Source organism: Pinus tabuliformis, chromosome 3_2 (genome assembly GCF_031772625.1).
Source record: "Pinus tabuliformis cultivar Carrire ecotype Pingquan chromosome 3_2, CPIR1, whole genome shotgun sequence".
Classification (NCBI taxonomy): Eukaryota; Viridiplantae; Streptophyta; class Pinopsida; order Pinales; family Pinaceae; genus Pinus; species Pinus tabuliformis.
The window spans coordinates 1198900622-1198917895 of record NC_142302.1 but is presented as its reverse complement, the minus strand read 5'-3'; the positions used below and the strand labels follow the sequence as shown (position 1 = coordinate 1198917895).

Below are 17274 nucleotides of genomic sequence, written 5' to 3'. Positions count from 1 at the left end.
TACCATCGCCCGAGCTAGTCTTATTTCCATTCTATTTGTAATAATATTTCAGTATTTGATATTAATGAAATGAAGTGTTATTTCTATTGCGTCTTTGTATTTATGGTTATATCTGTAATTTGTTGCGTTCCTATTTAAATATGGATCAGTGGTATCAGAGCGGTCTGCTCTTTCTCTATTTTTCTTTGCATGTCCCCAATGAGGTCAGGATATAAGGAGTTAGGGCTCGATCTGGTTGAACCTTTGCAAGATCAGCCTCACAAACCTCGACGATTGCCCATGGGGGAAGAAAAGAAAGACGAGGGGAAGGAGATCCTATCAAAATATTGCTCGAGGAGGTCCTCGAGAAACAAAGGAACGCGAAGATGGATAACTTTGCCCAGATCCTTCAATGGTTTCCCACCGGCGGTGCATCCACGTCCAACAGCCACTCTGGAGGCTCCACTCCTTTTAAGGTACAAGTAAACTTTGACATTCTCATATTTAAGGGCCAAATAGATATACACCGTAGATAAATGGTTAAATCTGCTAGAAGGATATTTTTCTGCTCATGATTTTTCTAGCCAAGAAAAGATTACTTTTGCTCTTCTCAAAGCCGCCCCCCATGTCAAGGACTGGTTGGAAACCTACTGTGAGCAGAAGGATGAAAGTACGACCTCACTTTTTTCAGCCATACCCACTTGGAATTTGTTTCGGATGCCATCAAGGAGCAATACTACCCTGTCGGTAGCTATGAGGATAAATACATTAAGTGGACAATGTTGCGGTAGGGAAGGGACCAAGATGTGCCAGAGTTTATTAATGTTTTTCATACCCTTCGCACAAAGTTGGGTATCAAGGATTATAAGAAACATTTGGTACTCAAGTACGCGGTTGCCTATGCAGGTAAATCTAGGACAAGATGGAGTTATTGGACATCTCCTCGCTCAGCACGGTGTACTGATACGTCGTCAAGATCGAGCAGAAGTTTAAACATAAGAAGTGAGACTTTGGATCTGCAAATCCAAAGCAAGGGAAAAATGCCCCCAAAATGCTGAACAAAGGACAAAGCCAGGGCGGGGCAAGCTAGGACAACCCGCCAAAGTCGCAAGCAAAGAACAATACCGCGAAGACGAAGAAGGACACGGGAAAGTGGTGTGAGTTCCATAAGAGCTCCACTCACAACACAAGTGAGTGTCAGGCCAAGCAGTCACTAGGGGCCAAGCTGAAGGCTTCAGAATCTAATGCATGTTCCGACTCTGAGTCAGAACCCGACAAGGGGAATGACAAAGGGAAGCAGATTATTGATGCGGAGCCCAATGCCAACGTTGCCACCACGAAGATCCAGAAGGAGGAACCTAAAGATCTAGAGGAGGAGGAGCACCTCTTCCACTCCCAAATGTGGGTAAAGGGTTCCCCGCTACAGTTCATTGTCGACAACGAGAGCCAAAAGAACCTCATTTTGATAGAGGTCATGAAGCGGCTGGGCTTACCGACCATAACACATCCACAACTGTACACCATCAGGTGGCTTCACCAAGGACGAGATATTCACGTGAGCCAGCAATGTCGCCTTCCATACAATATCAACCCCTTCACGGATAAGGTATTATGTGACGTTTCTCCCCTTGATGTTTGTGATGTATTATTAGGACAACCACACTTGTGGAAGCGACATGATGTGTACGAGTCAAGGCCTCGCGATGTTATTGTTACTTTGGAAAATAAGTTGTATAGGATACCAAAGGTAGCACCACCTACTGCCATCTCTTTGGTTACTACAAAACAATGCATTAAGATCATTTCCAAAACTGGCAAATTTGTTTTTCCTGATGATATGCCCTCAGGGAAAGAAGAAGACGGTGGCCATGACCTCCAGACAGGGCCCCTTCGCACAACAACAATAGATGGACAAGGTCATGGAGGAGTACAAGGACATCTTCACCTCCCACGTAGGGGTGCCTCTACATTGTTAGGTCAAGCATTCCCATCGATCTGACCCCAGGTGCGCCGCTGGCCAATGGACCAATCTATCGGTGCTCCGTTCTGGAGAACGACGAAATCAAGAGGCAGATTCAGGAGCTGCTGCAGAAAGGTCACATTCAGCTGAGTTCATCACCCTATGGGAGCCCGATCGTATTGGTATAAAAGAAGGATGGAACTTGGAGACTTTGTATTGACTATCGAGTGTTGAACAAGATCACTGTCCAGAATAGGTACCCGATCCCACAGATTGATGACCTTATGGACCAACTCAAGGGGGATAAATATTTCAGCAAGATCGACTTGAAGTCTGGATATCACCAGGTGCCAATTGAACCCTCCAATGTGTGGAAGACTGCCTTCAAAGCCAAGGAAGGCCTTTTTGAATGGTTGGTTATGCCTTTCGGGTTGACGAATGCTCCTGCAACCTTCATGAGGTTGATGGATGACATCTTGCGACCATTCACCAACTTATTTGTAGTGGTATACTTGGATGACATCATGATCTTCAACCAAAGTTGGGAAGAGCACCTATACCACATCCGATAAGTTCTCCAAACACTGCGACAATGCAAGCTATGTGCCAATTTGAAGAAATGCACTTTTGACATGACCTAGGTTCAGTATTTGGGATACATTATTGATGAATTGGGGGTGCATGTGGATCCAACCAAGATCCAAGCCATTCGGGATTAGCCAGCCCCAACTACTCTGAAAGAGCTCCACAGCTTTCTGGGTCTTGCCAATTTCTACCACAGGTTTGTGTTGGGATTCACTCATATCACTTGGCCCTTGAGCCAAGTCACCAGGGGAGGAGCGAAAGCAAAATTCTTTTGGTCTGAATCTCAACAGAAGACATTCGTAGAGTTGAAACATTGCCTCCGCTTTGCACCAGTGCTCACTTTACTAGACTTGCAAAAACCAATTGAGATCGAGACAAATGCTTCTGACTATGCTATTGGGGTAGTCCTTACTCAACAGGGGCATCCAGTGGCATATCACAGTGAAACACTTTCAGGTATAGTCCAGAAGTATCCCACTTATGACAAAGAGATGTATTCCATTGTGCAGGCATGCTGACAATGGAAGCATTACATTTTGGGGAAGAAAACGGTCATCCACACAGACCACTGACCCTTGCAGTTCATATAGATGCAAAGGAAGTTGCAGAATGATTGCCATCAGAAGTGGTCCACATACCTGCAACAGTTCCATTTGAATATCAAGTATAAGAAGGGCAACACCAATAATGTTGCAGACTGCCTCAGCCGACCACCGATCATGGCGTTAACCACGGTGCTCAACTCTTGTGAGCACAAGACTTCTGATTGGCCACTTCTCTACAAAAGCGACCCAAAATTCGGCCACACATACCAAATTCTCTTGGAGGGTCAGTAAGTTCCAGATTTTCACCTCTAGGATGGCCTACTATACCACCTGGGACACCTTTGTGTTCCTCAAGCGAGTGTGCCAAGATGATTTGGGAAGCACACTACAGTCAAGCCGCTGGGCATTTCGGGGTTGAGAAAGCGGTGGCAGTACTGCAAAAGTATTTCTATTGGCCAAATCTTCAATAAGATGTCGGGAAGTACATCAGATCCTACACTGCTTGTGCCATTGCCAAACCGACCATCAAGAAGCAAGGCCTCTATATTCTGTTGCCTACCCCTAGTCGAACTTGGGAATCCATCTCCATGTATTACATGTTGGGCCTTCCTTCTACTAAGCATGGCAATGACTGTGTTTTTGTAGTCATCGACAGATTCTCAAAGATGGCCATTATGACGGCCTGCAAGAAGAATATCACAACAGAAGCCACTGCTAAACTCTTCTTTGAATGAGTGTGGGTACACTTTGGGATCCCATAGTCTATCATCTCAGATCGAGACAACAGGTTCCTCAGTACATTTTGGTATAGTCTCTGGCCAATGCTGGACACCAAGCTCACTAAATCCACAACTTTCAACCCCAAATTGATGGCTAGACAGAGGTCATCAACATGATGATCGTGCACATTCTGCACATGTACAACTCAAAGCATCTATGCACATGGGATGAGAGCCTCCTCTATGTCCAACATAACTATAACCGAGCTCTCCACAGCTCGACTGGGCACAACCCTTTTCAGGTGGGCTTGGGATTCCAGCCACCATGTCCCATTGATGTGGTCATACCATTTGCAGCTACTAAGGCAGATTCTGCTCATGTCCAATCGGAAGCAGATAAGGCAAACAACTTCATTAAGCACATCCAACATATCACCAGCAGGTCCATGACATTCTGGAGAAATCAAATGCCAAGTACAAGCAACGACATGATCAACATCGGGTGCCACACAAGTTTCATGTGGGCGACAAAGTCTGGTTGCATTTGCAGAAGGAACGCCTTACCGGAGCCTATCGGAAACTCATACCACTCTGATATGGTCCTTACACCATTACCAAGGCTATGGGAGATAATGCATTTGAGCTCAACATTCCCCCATTCCTTGGCCTGCACCTAGTGTTCAATGTGGACCACCTTTGACCATACTTCCCACCATTGCTGGACACATCACACATTGCAGAACAACTCACAATTACAGAGTTAAAACCAGATTGCATGGAACAAGCCACAACTGATTGGATCATGGACATGCAGAACAAAAACATCCAACAACAAAGGATCCAACTATATCGAGTTGTCAAAGCAGGCCAACTCCTTCACCAGGGCAAGTGGCTCACTAGGGACCAAGTTCAACAGTGGTTTCCTCATCTCATGGAGGAACTCAATGCAATGGGGACCATTGCTTCCCAAGGGGGGAGGAATGATCCAGGTGGATATTGGTGGCCACCCACCTATTCCACTTGGAGCCCCACCATTATTTCTTTCAGTTTTTCAGTTTCCTTATTTGTAGCACAGTTTACTATTTTTGATAGTTTTTCGGGTCCTGAACTTCCGGAGCCATTTTGAGGCCCTGAACGACATTTTTTTTATAGGAAAACTAGGGCCGATAAGGGTTATAAATTGATGTTGGTCATTCAAAAGTTGTAGTCCCTGGATAGATCTTTCTAATGAGGTATTGTGCGTGTTAAATGGAGATCGTATGCCAAAGTTACGACCCCGGGAAGTTGATGTATCAATTTACCATAACGGGGCCCATAGTTTGGCGCTTCATATCCTAGGATTAGGTTTTTGGATGTTTAAGGCTTTCCATTGTTTCTCAATAATAAATAGGCCTTTGAGCTTCATTGTAACACAATTCAGAGGCATGTAGCCGCCACATCTCTTCTCATAGATAAGCTATCATCACCCGAGCTAGTCTTATTTCCATTCTGTTTGTAAGCATATTTCAGTATTTGATATTAATGAAATGAAGTGTTATTTCTATTGCATCTTTGTATTTATGGTTATATCTGTAATTTGTTGCGTTCCTATTTAAATTCGAATCAAAGGCATTTTGTCTAATGACTAGTTTAGGGTTCAATTATGCATCGGGGTCATTTCTCTGTCTATTTATATTTCCCATCTTCTCTTTGTAAAGTCTATTGGAATCTTCTTTCCTCGTCTCATTATTGTGTAAGGACACTTTTGGATTTATGCCAAATCTTCATCTAGTTTCCCTACTTTTCTCCCATGCTCTTATGCTACTCACTACTTCCATCTCCAATGCCTTTACATGTACCTCTTACTCTTGGTATAACCTCTCATTTGAAGGCTTGTTGCTTTTGTCCCAAGCCATCTCCATTGGCTTGGTCCCCTCCTACTCTTTGGATGATTCAACTCTTCTACCTCAAGAGAGATTCCAAGATCACTAATGCAACTGAGAGACCATCTTTTCAAGGGCACTTTAGGTTACCATACAACACTTCATTATTTTGTCATTCATATGGTAGATATATATGTTTTTATTACATTATATTGAAGATTGGAATCAAATTTGTTTTATAGGAAGGTATAACAACATGTGTAGATTCGTTCAAGTGGAAAACCCTTCTCCTAAAGGCTAGTGGCATCTCTCAACTTCAACACCTATAAAAATGTTTTGTTAATGTTCCTCCATTTTCACCTTCAATGTTTATGTTAATTAATTCATCAAAGCAAATCGATAAATTACTCTTACATAGTTTGCTTTACTTTATTAATTTGTTATTATTTCTACTTGTTTTCAACATTTAATTGAATTATTTTAAGTAATTTATAACCTAGGTCACATAATCAACCATAAAACCCTAATTAACCTCTTCTCTATGTCTTCCTAGCTCAAGATTTCTTAATTTTACCCAAAAATTTAGTGACAACTCCACTCTCTCCTTTTCTCCCTCCTTGTAGTAATATGGTGCCTCACTTTCACCATCACAACACATTAAATGGTTACTAGACCCATATAAACAGTTTATATGATAACATTTTATCCATAGGTGGAAAACCTATCATAACTCAGTTGTCAAACAGCAGTGAGGACAACCATCTCTCGCTGCTAACCGTGAATGCAAGCTGACTCATCACCGTTAATCAAGGAAAACCACGCCACCTGGAATAACCCGCTAGTAGTTTGTAAGGGGGCAGACTTTCACTCCAACGAGATGCCTCTAGATCTTGAACCATTAACCTATTTCCTTAAGTCTGAGAAAGACAAGCTCTTAGCCAAATAGAAACAGTTTTAAGACATACTCGAGACCAGTTTATAAAATAACATTATTGATATCATTTTATTTTATAAAACATTTAACCTAAATTTTTAAATAATTTTTTAATTAAAATTTTAAAATAAATTAAACCATTTTTTATTTACCTTAAAATGGTAAAATAAATAAAACATTAAAAGAACACTATCCTTTAAGCCCCCGAAAAAAACCGAGTAACGATTTTAACAAACCTGTCGTCAAAGGGATCAGAACTCTCTTCGTCTTTTTGGAATTTTAACAAACTTTTTTATAACAAAGAGTTCTACATAAATACCACATCAACCTGCTCAAACAAAAATACTGATCATAAAATCACAATGCTACAATATTTTCAAACAGATAGCTGTTTTCATGAAATCACAACGCTATACTATTTTCAAACAGATAGGCTGTCAAAGTTACTGGGCAATATAAACCATCCTTTAATCTCCGTTGATATACGGAGCAACAAACAATGGAAGTGATTAACACAAAAACCGCAACGAACGCTGGAAGTGATCGACACAAAGAGCCCAAGAAGACGAAGAAACGAAGGCATGATCCCCAAGAAATTCAGTATTCGGCATTCAATCTTCTACAGCAGGGAAGCAACAGCTCCAACAACTATGGAGTGCAACCTCTGGGCAATCTTCTCTTCGACTCGGCTGCAGTCAATATTAGAGATGTGGGTCTGGGTACCCTCATGCGCTTCACGGACGAAACCATTTTAGAGATTTTGGGTTTGCTAGATGCCAAAAATTTGGGTCGTCTGGCGATGGCGAGTAGGGCCCTTTACGTTTTCAGCAATCAAGATTCCCTCTGGAGGGCTTTGGTCCTCGATCAGCTTAACGGCAGATTCTCCTTCAAAGGCTGCTGGAAATCCACATACATTGCTGCACATTGGCCCATGCATGTCCTCCCTCAGGTGCCATTGAAGGTCAGTAATTTCTATTCGGATTACCTGTTTCAAAGTTGGCTGTGTGCTAGTTTAGAGATGAAACGAGAATGGCTTGAGGTGGATAATGTGGATCGCAGAAACAATCTGTCCCTCGAGGACTTCATAGCTTGTTATGAGGAACCCAACAAGCCAGTTCTTGTGAGCAATGATGCATTGGTCAACTGGCCTGCAATGAAAAAGTGGGACAGAGGCTACTTGTGTGAAGTTGCAGGAGATTCGGAATTTGCTGTAGGTCCTGTTGAAATGAAGCTCAAAGACTACTTTGTCTATGCTGATTCTGTCAAAGAAGAGCGCCCCCTTTATCTATTCGACCCTAAATTTGGAGAAAAAGTGCCAGTCCTGGCATCCGATTTTGAAGTGCCTGTTTATTTTAGAGAAGATCTGTTTTCATTACTCGGTAAGGAGAGACCGGATTACAGGTGGCTGATTGTAGGTCCAGCTAGATCAGGTTCTTCCTTTCATATAGACCCAAATAGCACTTCTGCATGGAATGCAGTCATAAAGGGCTCCAAGAAATGGATATTATTTCCTCCAGATGTGGTCCCTCCAGGCGTGTATCCCAGCCCAGATGGTGCTGAGGTTGCGTCTCCGGTGTCGATAATCGAGTGGTTCATGAATTTCTATGGACAGACTAAGCAGTGGAAGAAGAGGCCCATTGAATGCATTTGCAGGGCTGGGGAGGTGATTTTTGTGCCTAATGGATGGTGGCATTTAGTTATCAATCTGGAGGATTCCATCGCCATAACACAAAACTATGTTAGCAGGTAAAATTGATAATTTGTAATTTAAAGAATGAGATCCTGTCTACTCAAGCTTTCTAGGGGATATGCAAGATTAAAAACAGTAAACCTTCACTGAAATTCAAAGTTTACAGCATCCACTGTAGTTCTGTATTGTGTTTCCTTTTTCCTTGTTGCACCGTGCATGTAATTCACATCCAATTGTGAGTTTGAGGCATAGTTGTATTTCTATCCTCATCCCCCACCCCAGAAGGCCATACCTGTACCCTGGACTCCTGCAGCGTTATCGTTAGAACGAGACACCACACTACCGCAAGGAGGAAGACCCAAGCTCGAGTGCCTGGAAGTGAAGTGCAGTCACTTCCTGGTTTTTGGAGAAACCAGGAAAACTAGGGTGGGAAGAAGTAGGTCATTAAGTTTATCAGGAGATTAATCTCATCCTTAATGACCTATGGTTGTTAATAAAGGTTTAATGTGTGAGCTTGTTATGTTTATTTAGAGCAGCAAGTGATGTAACCGGTGAGTTAACAAGGGAAGAGAAAATAACTAGGGTTAAACCGATCTTATTTTTTTTGGTGTGCCATTGAACTACTTGCATGAATGGAAAGAACTGAAATGAAACAAGATGCAGCCTATTTGATCCCTCCTTTAAACCTAATGCAAATTGCAAGTAGCAAACATCAGGATTGGTTGACCAGTTCTTTTCAATGGTCAAGCAACCAGGAAGAGAATATACAGTTTGTTTAAGGTTTACTACCCTCCTAGGTAGGTTAGAGCCCTTAACTAGGTTTTGAACCAAACTAACCCTAATCCAATCTCAATGTACAACGAACTACGAGTGCCTCGAGAAGAAGAGACAAACAACAAGCAACAACGGGGGGAACTTACTCTACTTCCTTGTGTAATGCTTCTCTTCCTATGGAAACATATTAGATATGGTAGTTTGGTTCTTTGTGTCTTAGACAGTGTTCTAGCTACAGTACATTTTTTTCAGAGCAGCATACAGTAGAGTTCCATACAGTACAGCAGCCTTCCTTGTCAACAGTCCTTACAGCAGTTATTAGGGTGCACTAGCATTATGGAGGAGAGAAAGATAGATGTCGCATGCTTTTGAGGGTGCACGCACACCAAGAGCATGCATGAGCCATCCTCAGTTAATTTCCAGTTTAGATGCTTTTCCTAAATTAGCAAATCATTTACCATTCTGATTTTTTGCTTTATTTAGTTTTACATGCACGTCTTCCTAGGCGCTCATGCATGAATATTTCTATCTTAGTTGAAGGGGACAGATCTCTAGGAGGATGCATGCCTCAGATCATCCTCAGTAGAGGCGCACTTAGTTGGCATATTTATCAATGCAAGGAAAATGCTCTAGGGTTAGGGTTTCACATTCTCAGTTAAGGTGTTGTTGTGCATTTTTCTAGTTTCATTCTACCTGCTCCTTTTTCTAGTCTATAAAGGAGAAGGAGGGCACACCACTTTATGGTTGGAGAGTTTGAGTTTTGAGCTGTAGCTGTAGTTTCATGTTCAGATTTAATAGGAAATCAATGATGCTGTTTTGAGTGTTCAGATTTGCATGCTTACTGTTATAATTATCAATAGTATGTGTGTTTAAGTTAAAGTACTCTATCATAATTTGGATTGGTGTTTTCAGTTTCAGCAATCTATGGTAATAGGCTAGAGTTCAGAGTGCAGAATCTACTCTCCATGGTCTTATTTTTGACAAGACATGCTAGCTCCAAGTTCCAACTGAAACGAAACAAGAACAATAAACACAGCATAAAACCAAAGATGCATCAGATAAATGTGAATATGATTGTCACATGTGCCTTCGGTTGAGAAAGTTACCTCCTGGTCCACAGACTTGTGTTGAAGCTCCCTTTGAGTTGGAGACATTGGATAACAAGATGCAAACAAGAGATCAAGTTCGAACACCTCAATCGAGCAAACCAAATCAGCCAAAGGAAATCTAAACCAAATGGAGAGAAAAGTACCAACTTTAGCAGCCTTTCAAACAGGTGGAAGGTAGATGGAAACAACAAACAACAAGTCCAAGAGTGTGGAAGGTGGAAGGATATCAGAAGATTGCTAGAGTTTTTTTAATTTGACAGAGTTTCAGTACATGAGAGAATGAAATTAGAGAATCTTTACAATGAGGAAAAACCTGACATAAATAGATTTGGGGAACATTTGGGGAACCTTGAGGGCAGAAACAGTCATTGCACTAATCATTGTGTAGGTGGTTTTTCAAGAAAAGCGAAACTGTGGGGTCTGACCTAGCATATTGCAAGCATATGTGACATACAATAACTAATTTCTGGAAAAAACATGCTTTGTACTACAAGAAAGTATGTACTGCTGAAAATTGTAGACAAACTTTAAATGTTGTAGCTCACCACAGTTTCAAGGTTTTTGCATAAATTTAGTACCCACATTCCCAACTAGTAAATCTGATATAAAGCTTTTGAATGCAAATTTATATGGAACATTTTATAGCTACCTCTACCATTTTGTTTTCAGCTGATAGGTAGAGAAACACAAGCAACTACACACAGAAATTTTACACAAGTTTTTGGTCTATTGAACCTGGAAAAACCCACAAGGGGAAAACCATTTCTAAGGATAATTTTAGTTGCTTCTCAGGAAATAAATACACAGCAGAGATAAAAAACAACTTCTCTCCCTCTCTCTTGGTGATGTCACTGCTCAGAATACATAGAAATTCAACCCCCACGATGTCATAAACACAGCTGTGTTATGCCTTGAATTCTGTGCACATTGCCACCCAACAGTGCCTTGAAAAACGTGCCAGACAGCGCAGAAGTCTTCTCAGAAATTTGTGCCAAAGTCTGATATAAATTCCCTCCTGGAATCAGGTTGAAAATGCCTCACTGTTTGTGCTCCAAGCCAGAAAAAATACTGAGAGGCAATCTCCTATATTCTCGGCTCTGTGACTGTATTGTGGCAGAAAAATTGAAGAGTTTGAACAACTCCTAATGTTGGACATTGGATAAACCAATGCTCCCCGCATGTTTTGTGACATGGACTAACCGCCTCTTGTGGATCCTTATTTCTGGCGATGCGATCGTTGACTAACACCTGTGGGTTTTGGTCTAACAACAATTGTGATTCCCAACAAGTGGTATCAGAGCGTAGGTCACAAGTTCGATACACACTCGACTCGCGTTGGGCGGAGAAATTGTTGGACATTGGATAAACCAACGTTCCCCGTGTGTTTCACAATATGGACTAACCGCCTCTCGTGGATCCTTATCTCTGGCGATGCGATTGTTGACTAACACCTGCGGGTTTTGGTCTAACGACACTCGTGATTCCCAACACATAATAACCATAGAAAAAACACTGAGACTCCCTCTCAGCTGCTGAACCAATCAACGCAGGTCCTTTGCTTGAATCTTGGCCCGTTTGCCATGGAAACACAACCTGAAACCTCTGCCCAAAAATCTCGGGATTCGTGCCAGAGACATATAGCAGAACTTGGGTTTCTCGTTGGGCTGTACGCTGTCTCTCTTTCCTTGAAATCTCTACCTCCTCTTCAAGCTCCTTGCTCTCCTATGCTCTCTTCTCAAATCTCATGAGAATAATGAATAATACTTAGCCTTTTCCATTTTGTCTTCTCTAAGTGAAGAGAAACCTAACCCTAGAGATCTAATGGCTGAGATTAAATCTCAACTCATTAGATCAAAGGTAGAGGTCATTTCCCTTTCTTGACCCATTTTCTTATGTGACCCCCTTCACTTTATAAACGTCTAGTCACTTTAATATGTTTTGTATCATGTGCATTTTTTCTCTCATAAAGTCACTTTTAAAACATAAAAGTCACTTTAATAATAAAAGTCACTTTGTATTTTTTCTCTCTAAAGTCACATTTAAAATATAAAGTGACTTTATTAAAAAGTACCTAGCACATGTACCACCTCATAAAGTGACTTTACTCCATGACATTAATATAACTCATAATGTCACATGACAAAAAAGTTATTAAAGTGTTTTCCTAGGCAAAAAGGCCAATGCACTAGGAAACACTTCCTTGGTACCATTTTTTTCAACACTCACTTTTACCAAGGTAGTTGTTTCCCACCACTCCATCTTTATCTTTGAAGTGGATATGCTCACCCCTTGGTACCATCCTGTCACTCGCTACTCTCGCCACATCACCACCTAACCTCTCTGGTGGTCTACTCTTCCTCACTGACTCATGTGCTTCTTTCAAGGTACCATAAAGCATTCTTGGCTTCATCTTCCCTGAAGAAGTCTCCTGTACAAGTGAGGGAACCTCATCTCTATCCCTTGACACCTGCGGCCCTAATGAAGATGCCCCTGTGGCCTGTAGTGATCCTCTAACCTGTGTACCTATCACCCCAGAAGTCAGTGATCCTCCTGACCCTTGTAAACCTATACCTGTGGACCCGTAAACTTGTAGTGCACTCTCCCGCTTAGGAGCCTGCTGCTCTGCACGATCATCCTCCCGTGACCTCCTCACGATCCTGGCAGGCTGAAACATGAACCTGTAAAGTCTCCCCTCACAGACACCAATCACTTTAGCAGAAGCCATGTTAGATCCCATGGGATACATCAATACCTATCCAACTTGGAACACCACAACATATCCCCTGTCCTCAATATAGAAAACTGATATCAGGTTCCTCCTTAGGCTCGATACATAGAGGACTTCCCTCACATTTAGAGGTGGCAATGACTCCCTTTGCAAGGCTACAGTCCCCACTCCTGTCGCTCTAACCCTGGTGTTATTTCCAAGCACCACCTCCTAGTCTACACTCTTTGTAAGACTCGTAAAGTGCTCCCTCACACATATCATATGTCAAGATACTCCACTTTCCATAAGCCAGACAATCATGAATATAGCACTAGTGGCTAAGCTCACCACCAGTGCAAACTTTGAATCAAACCTAGAGGTGAACTCCTCCACCTCAGCTGATGTTGCCACATCCTTTTTCGTCCCCTTCTTCTTGGGACACTGAGAAGCATAGTGACCCATCTTCCCACAAACAAAGAATCTCACTTTGCTCATGTCCTTCTCAGACTCCTGTTCTCCCTTCTGCTGCTCAGCTCCACTAGAAGACCCCTTGCCTTTTTTCTTGCCTTAGTCGCAAGGGCAACATTCTCCTCCTCATCTACCCCACCACTCTCACTGCCACTCTTGGCACTCTTCCTGGTTTCCTCTTGGATGAAATCATCCCACATCCTCCTCCAGTCTGGAAAATGCTCTCTGGCAACAATGCCATGTATGAATTCATCCCACTGCTGGGTGAAACCATCTAGTGCGATCCTAACCAACTGGTACTCGGGATGTTACGCAACCAACTCAGAAAATAGAAGAAAATATAGATAAACGACTTCAGAATCAGCCTCTTCGAGGGGGCAACCTCCTTTACATTACACAAATGAACAATTCTTGGATGATACAAATGACAATACCTCCTTCTATATATAGGAGTCTAAGGGGTCACAATATAATCAGAGCCGACATAACAATAATAATGTAAGAGCACAACAATAACAATAGTGGGCTTCTATGGGGCACAATAATAACAATATGGGGACAACATGGGCACAACAATAATAATAAGGGGCTACAATGACAATAATAATAAGGGAATACACTAGTATTATAGGGACTTAACATGCCCCTCTCCTTCAAAAAAGTGTTGTTTTCAATGCTTAAGTATTTCTAAATGCTTCTGTATAAAATTCTCATCCTCCCATGTGGAATCTTCAGTGGGTAAGTTCTTCCACTTGATGAGATACTCTGAAATTGATCGATTTCGTAGCTGTCGCGTTCTTGTTTCAGTGATTGCTTTAGGTTCCAATATGATTTTTCCTTCCTCGTCAAGTTCTAGCAATATTGTTTGAATTGGGAGCTTGTCACCTATAACCTTCTTTAAGCATGAAACATGGAAAACTGGGTGCACTCGGGAAGATGTAGGAAGTTCCAATTTGTATGCCATAGTACCAATCTTTTGCAACACATTGTACGAACCATAATACTTTGGTGATAATTTATTATCCTTCTTAGCTTGCTTGAGGGACATTTGTTTGTATAGTTGTAGTCGTAGAAATACCCTGTCACTTACATCAAAACTTCTTTCGCTGTGATGTTGATCTACCTGTTGTTTCATTCTATTATGCGCCAAAGTGAGGTTATCCTTTAAGAGTTGGAGAACTTTTTGTTGATGCTCGATGTGATCTTCCACTGTTTGAACCTTAGAATTTTCTCTTAAATATGATGTGATGGACAGTGGATGATATCCATAAAGTGCCATAAATGGGGCCATTTTTGCTGTAGTATGGAAGGAAATGTTATACCACCATTCAGCGAGAGGTAACCATTTGACGCATTGTGTCTGTTTATCAGATAGAAAGCAACAAAGATATCCTTCCAAACATTTGTTCACTATCTCAGTTTGCCCATTAGATTGAGAATGATAAGATGAACTATGAGCTAACCGAGTATCGAGACAAGAAAATAGTTCTGTCCAAAAAATTCCAGTGAAAATAGGATCTCTATCACTTACAATAATCTTTAGGTTTCCATGTATTTTTTGAATTGTCTCTGTAAATGCAGTGGCAACTGTACTGGCTTTAAATGGATGAGATAATGCATAAAAGTGTGCATACTTGGTAAGTCTATCAACTACCACTATGATGACACTTTTTCCTTCGGACTTGGGTAAACCTGTGATAAAATCCATTGAAACCTGCTCCCAACATTGACTTGGAATGGATAAAGGTTGTAATAGACCTGGGGTCTTAATTGTCTCAACTTTATTTTGTTGGCAAACCAAACATTCCGCCACAAACTTTTGAATATCAGATTTAAGGCCATCCCAAAAAAATTCCTTCTTAACCTTGTGGTAAGTTTTTAAAAATCCTGAATTCCCTCTTAAGCGACAGGTGTGCAATTCCGAAGAATCTTTTGTTTGAGTTGGGAATTCTTACAGAGGTCTAAGCGATCTTTGTACCATAACAAATCATTTTTCCTGCTAAATGTATCAGATGTACTGGGATCTTGTTGCAACTTTTAAATGAGTTCCCACTCTTCTTCGTCATTCTTCCATTTATTCCTTGCTTCGTTTATCCAATCTGGTTGGATAATAGAAATGGCACAAAGCAATGCTTCCACATCCTCATCCTTTCTTGAGAGTGCATTTGCAACAACATTTGCTTCCCTTTTTTGTAGATGATTTCAAAGTCATAACCCAACATCTTTGTGACCCATTTTTGCTGCTCTTCTGAAGATAAACCTTGTTCTAAAAAGTATTTAAGATTATCATGATCCATTTTTACCTTGAAATGTCTTTCCATTAGGTAAGGTCACCATTTCTTAAATGCATGTGGTATTGTCAACATTTTCTTCTCATAAATAGTCTTTTGTAAATACTTTCCTTTGATTGAACGACTTTCAAAAACAATGGGTCTTTCTTTTTGCATTAAAACAACATCAATTCCATTTCTTGAGGCACCACATTCCACAATAAAGGTTTTTGTGAAGTCTGGCGTAGCTAAGACCGGTGCTTGGCACATTGCCTTTTAAAATGTTCAAAGGTTTTCATTGCTTCTGGAGTCCAAGAAAATGCATCTTTCTTCAGTAATGTTGTCAGAGGTGCTGTTATTCTCCCATAATTCTTAACAAACTTGCGATAATACTCTGTCAACTCGAGAAATCCTCACAGATGCTTTATGGATGTGGGAATTTTCCATTCCTTAATGACTTTAATTTTGCTAGGGTCTACCTTAACACCTTCATGAGATACAATATGACCCAAATATTCCACCTCTTGTACTCCAAAGTAACATTTGGAGGTTTTTGCATATAATTGTTTCTCTTCAAATAGTTTGAGCACTCTATCAACATGTTGAACATGATCCTTCCAAGACTTGCTGTAGATTAGTATATCATCAAAAAATACTAACACAAATTTTCTAAAGAAGGGTTTGAAAATGGAATTCATCAAACCTTGAAATGTAGAAGGTGCATTAGTAAGGCCAAAAGGTATGACCCAAAATTCATAATGACCCTCATGAGTTCTAAATGCTGTTTTCAGAATGTCTTCAGTCTTCATTCTGATTTGATGATATTATGAATGAAGGTCCAACTTAGTGAAGTAAATTGGTCCATGCAATTCATCCAATAATTCATCAATGACAGGAATGGGAAATTTATCTTTAATAGTGAGTTTGTTGAGTTCCCTATAATTCGGACACATGCGCCATGATCCATTCTTTTTGTGCACCAATACTACTGGAGCAGCGAGAGAACTTTAACTAGGTTGAATTATACCAGCCTCTAGCATTTCTGCAACCATACGTTCAATTTCACTCTTTTGGGCATAGGGATATCTGTAAGCCCTGATGTTTGGAGGAACACTTCTTGGAATCAAATGAATAGCATGATCATGATCACGAATAGGTGGGAGGCCTTTGGGAGTCTCAAATACCTTGGAATGGTTGTCCAGGACTTTTTAGAGATCTGGGGAAATAGATGATTTCGATGTGGGAACTGCTAGCAAACATAATTATGCAATTATGCCATGTTGTTCTTTCTTTAGAAGCTTTGTCATGCCGTTAGAGTTGATTATCTTTCCCGATTTCCCTGTGATACCCCTTAATTCAGCTTCCTTAATTTCTGAAAAAAATTTCAAGAAAAGTTCTTGGAAATTAAAAGCTATTGTACTGAAAGATTATAACCATTGGACTCCTAGTACAACATCAACACCACCCATTGGAATGGAAAGCATTGGACCATTCAACACATATTCTCCCATGGATAGCTTGATATTATGGCACTTTCTAGAGCAATTTATGGTTCTTCCATTTGCAACCATCACTTGACACTCTCGTGTTGGATATAAGAAGCAATTCATTTTCTTCGCTATCTTACAATGAATAAAATTATGGGTACTGCCCAAATCAATCAACACTGTTA

General features: G+C 40.9%; 1 protein-coding gene across 1 annotated transcript in view; it reads left to right on the top strand.

Moving 5' to 3' along the window:
• The first annotated feature begins 6907 nt into the window (after positions 1–6907).
• Positions 6908–17274, top strand: part of LOC149185034 (transferring glycosyl group transferase) — a 71012-nt gene continuing 60645 nt past the window's right edge. Inside the window, exon 1 of the mRNA XM_089417766.1 lies at positions 6908–8330. Coding sequence (XP_089273892.1) covers positions 7084–8330 — 1247 coding nt within the window. The 5' untranslated portion in view covers positions 6908–7083. The remainder of the gene's footprint in view (positions 8331–17274) is intronic.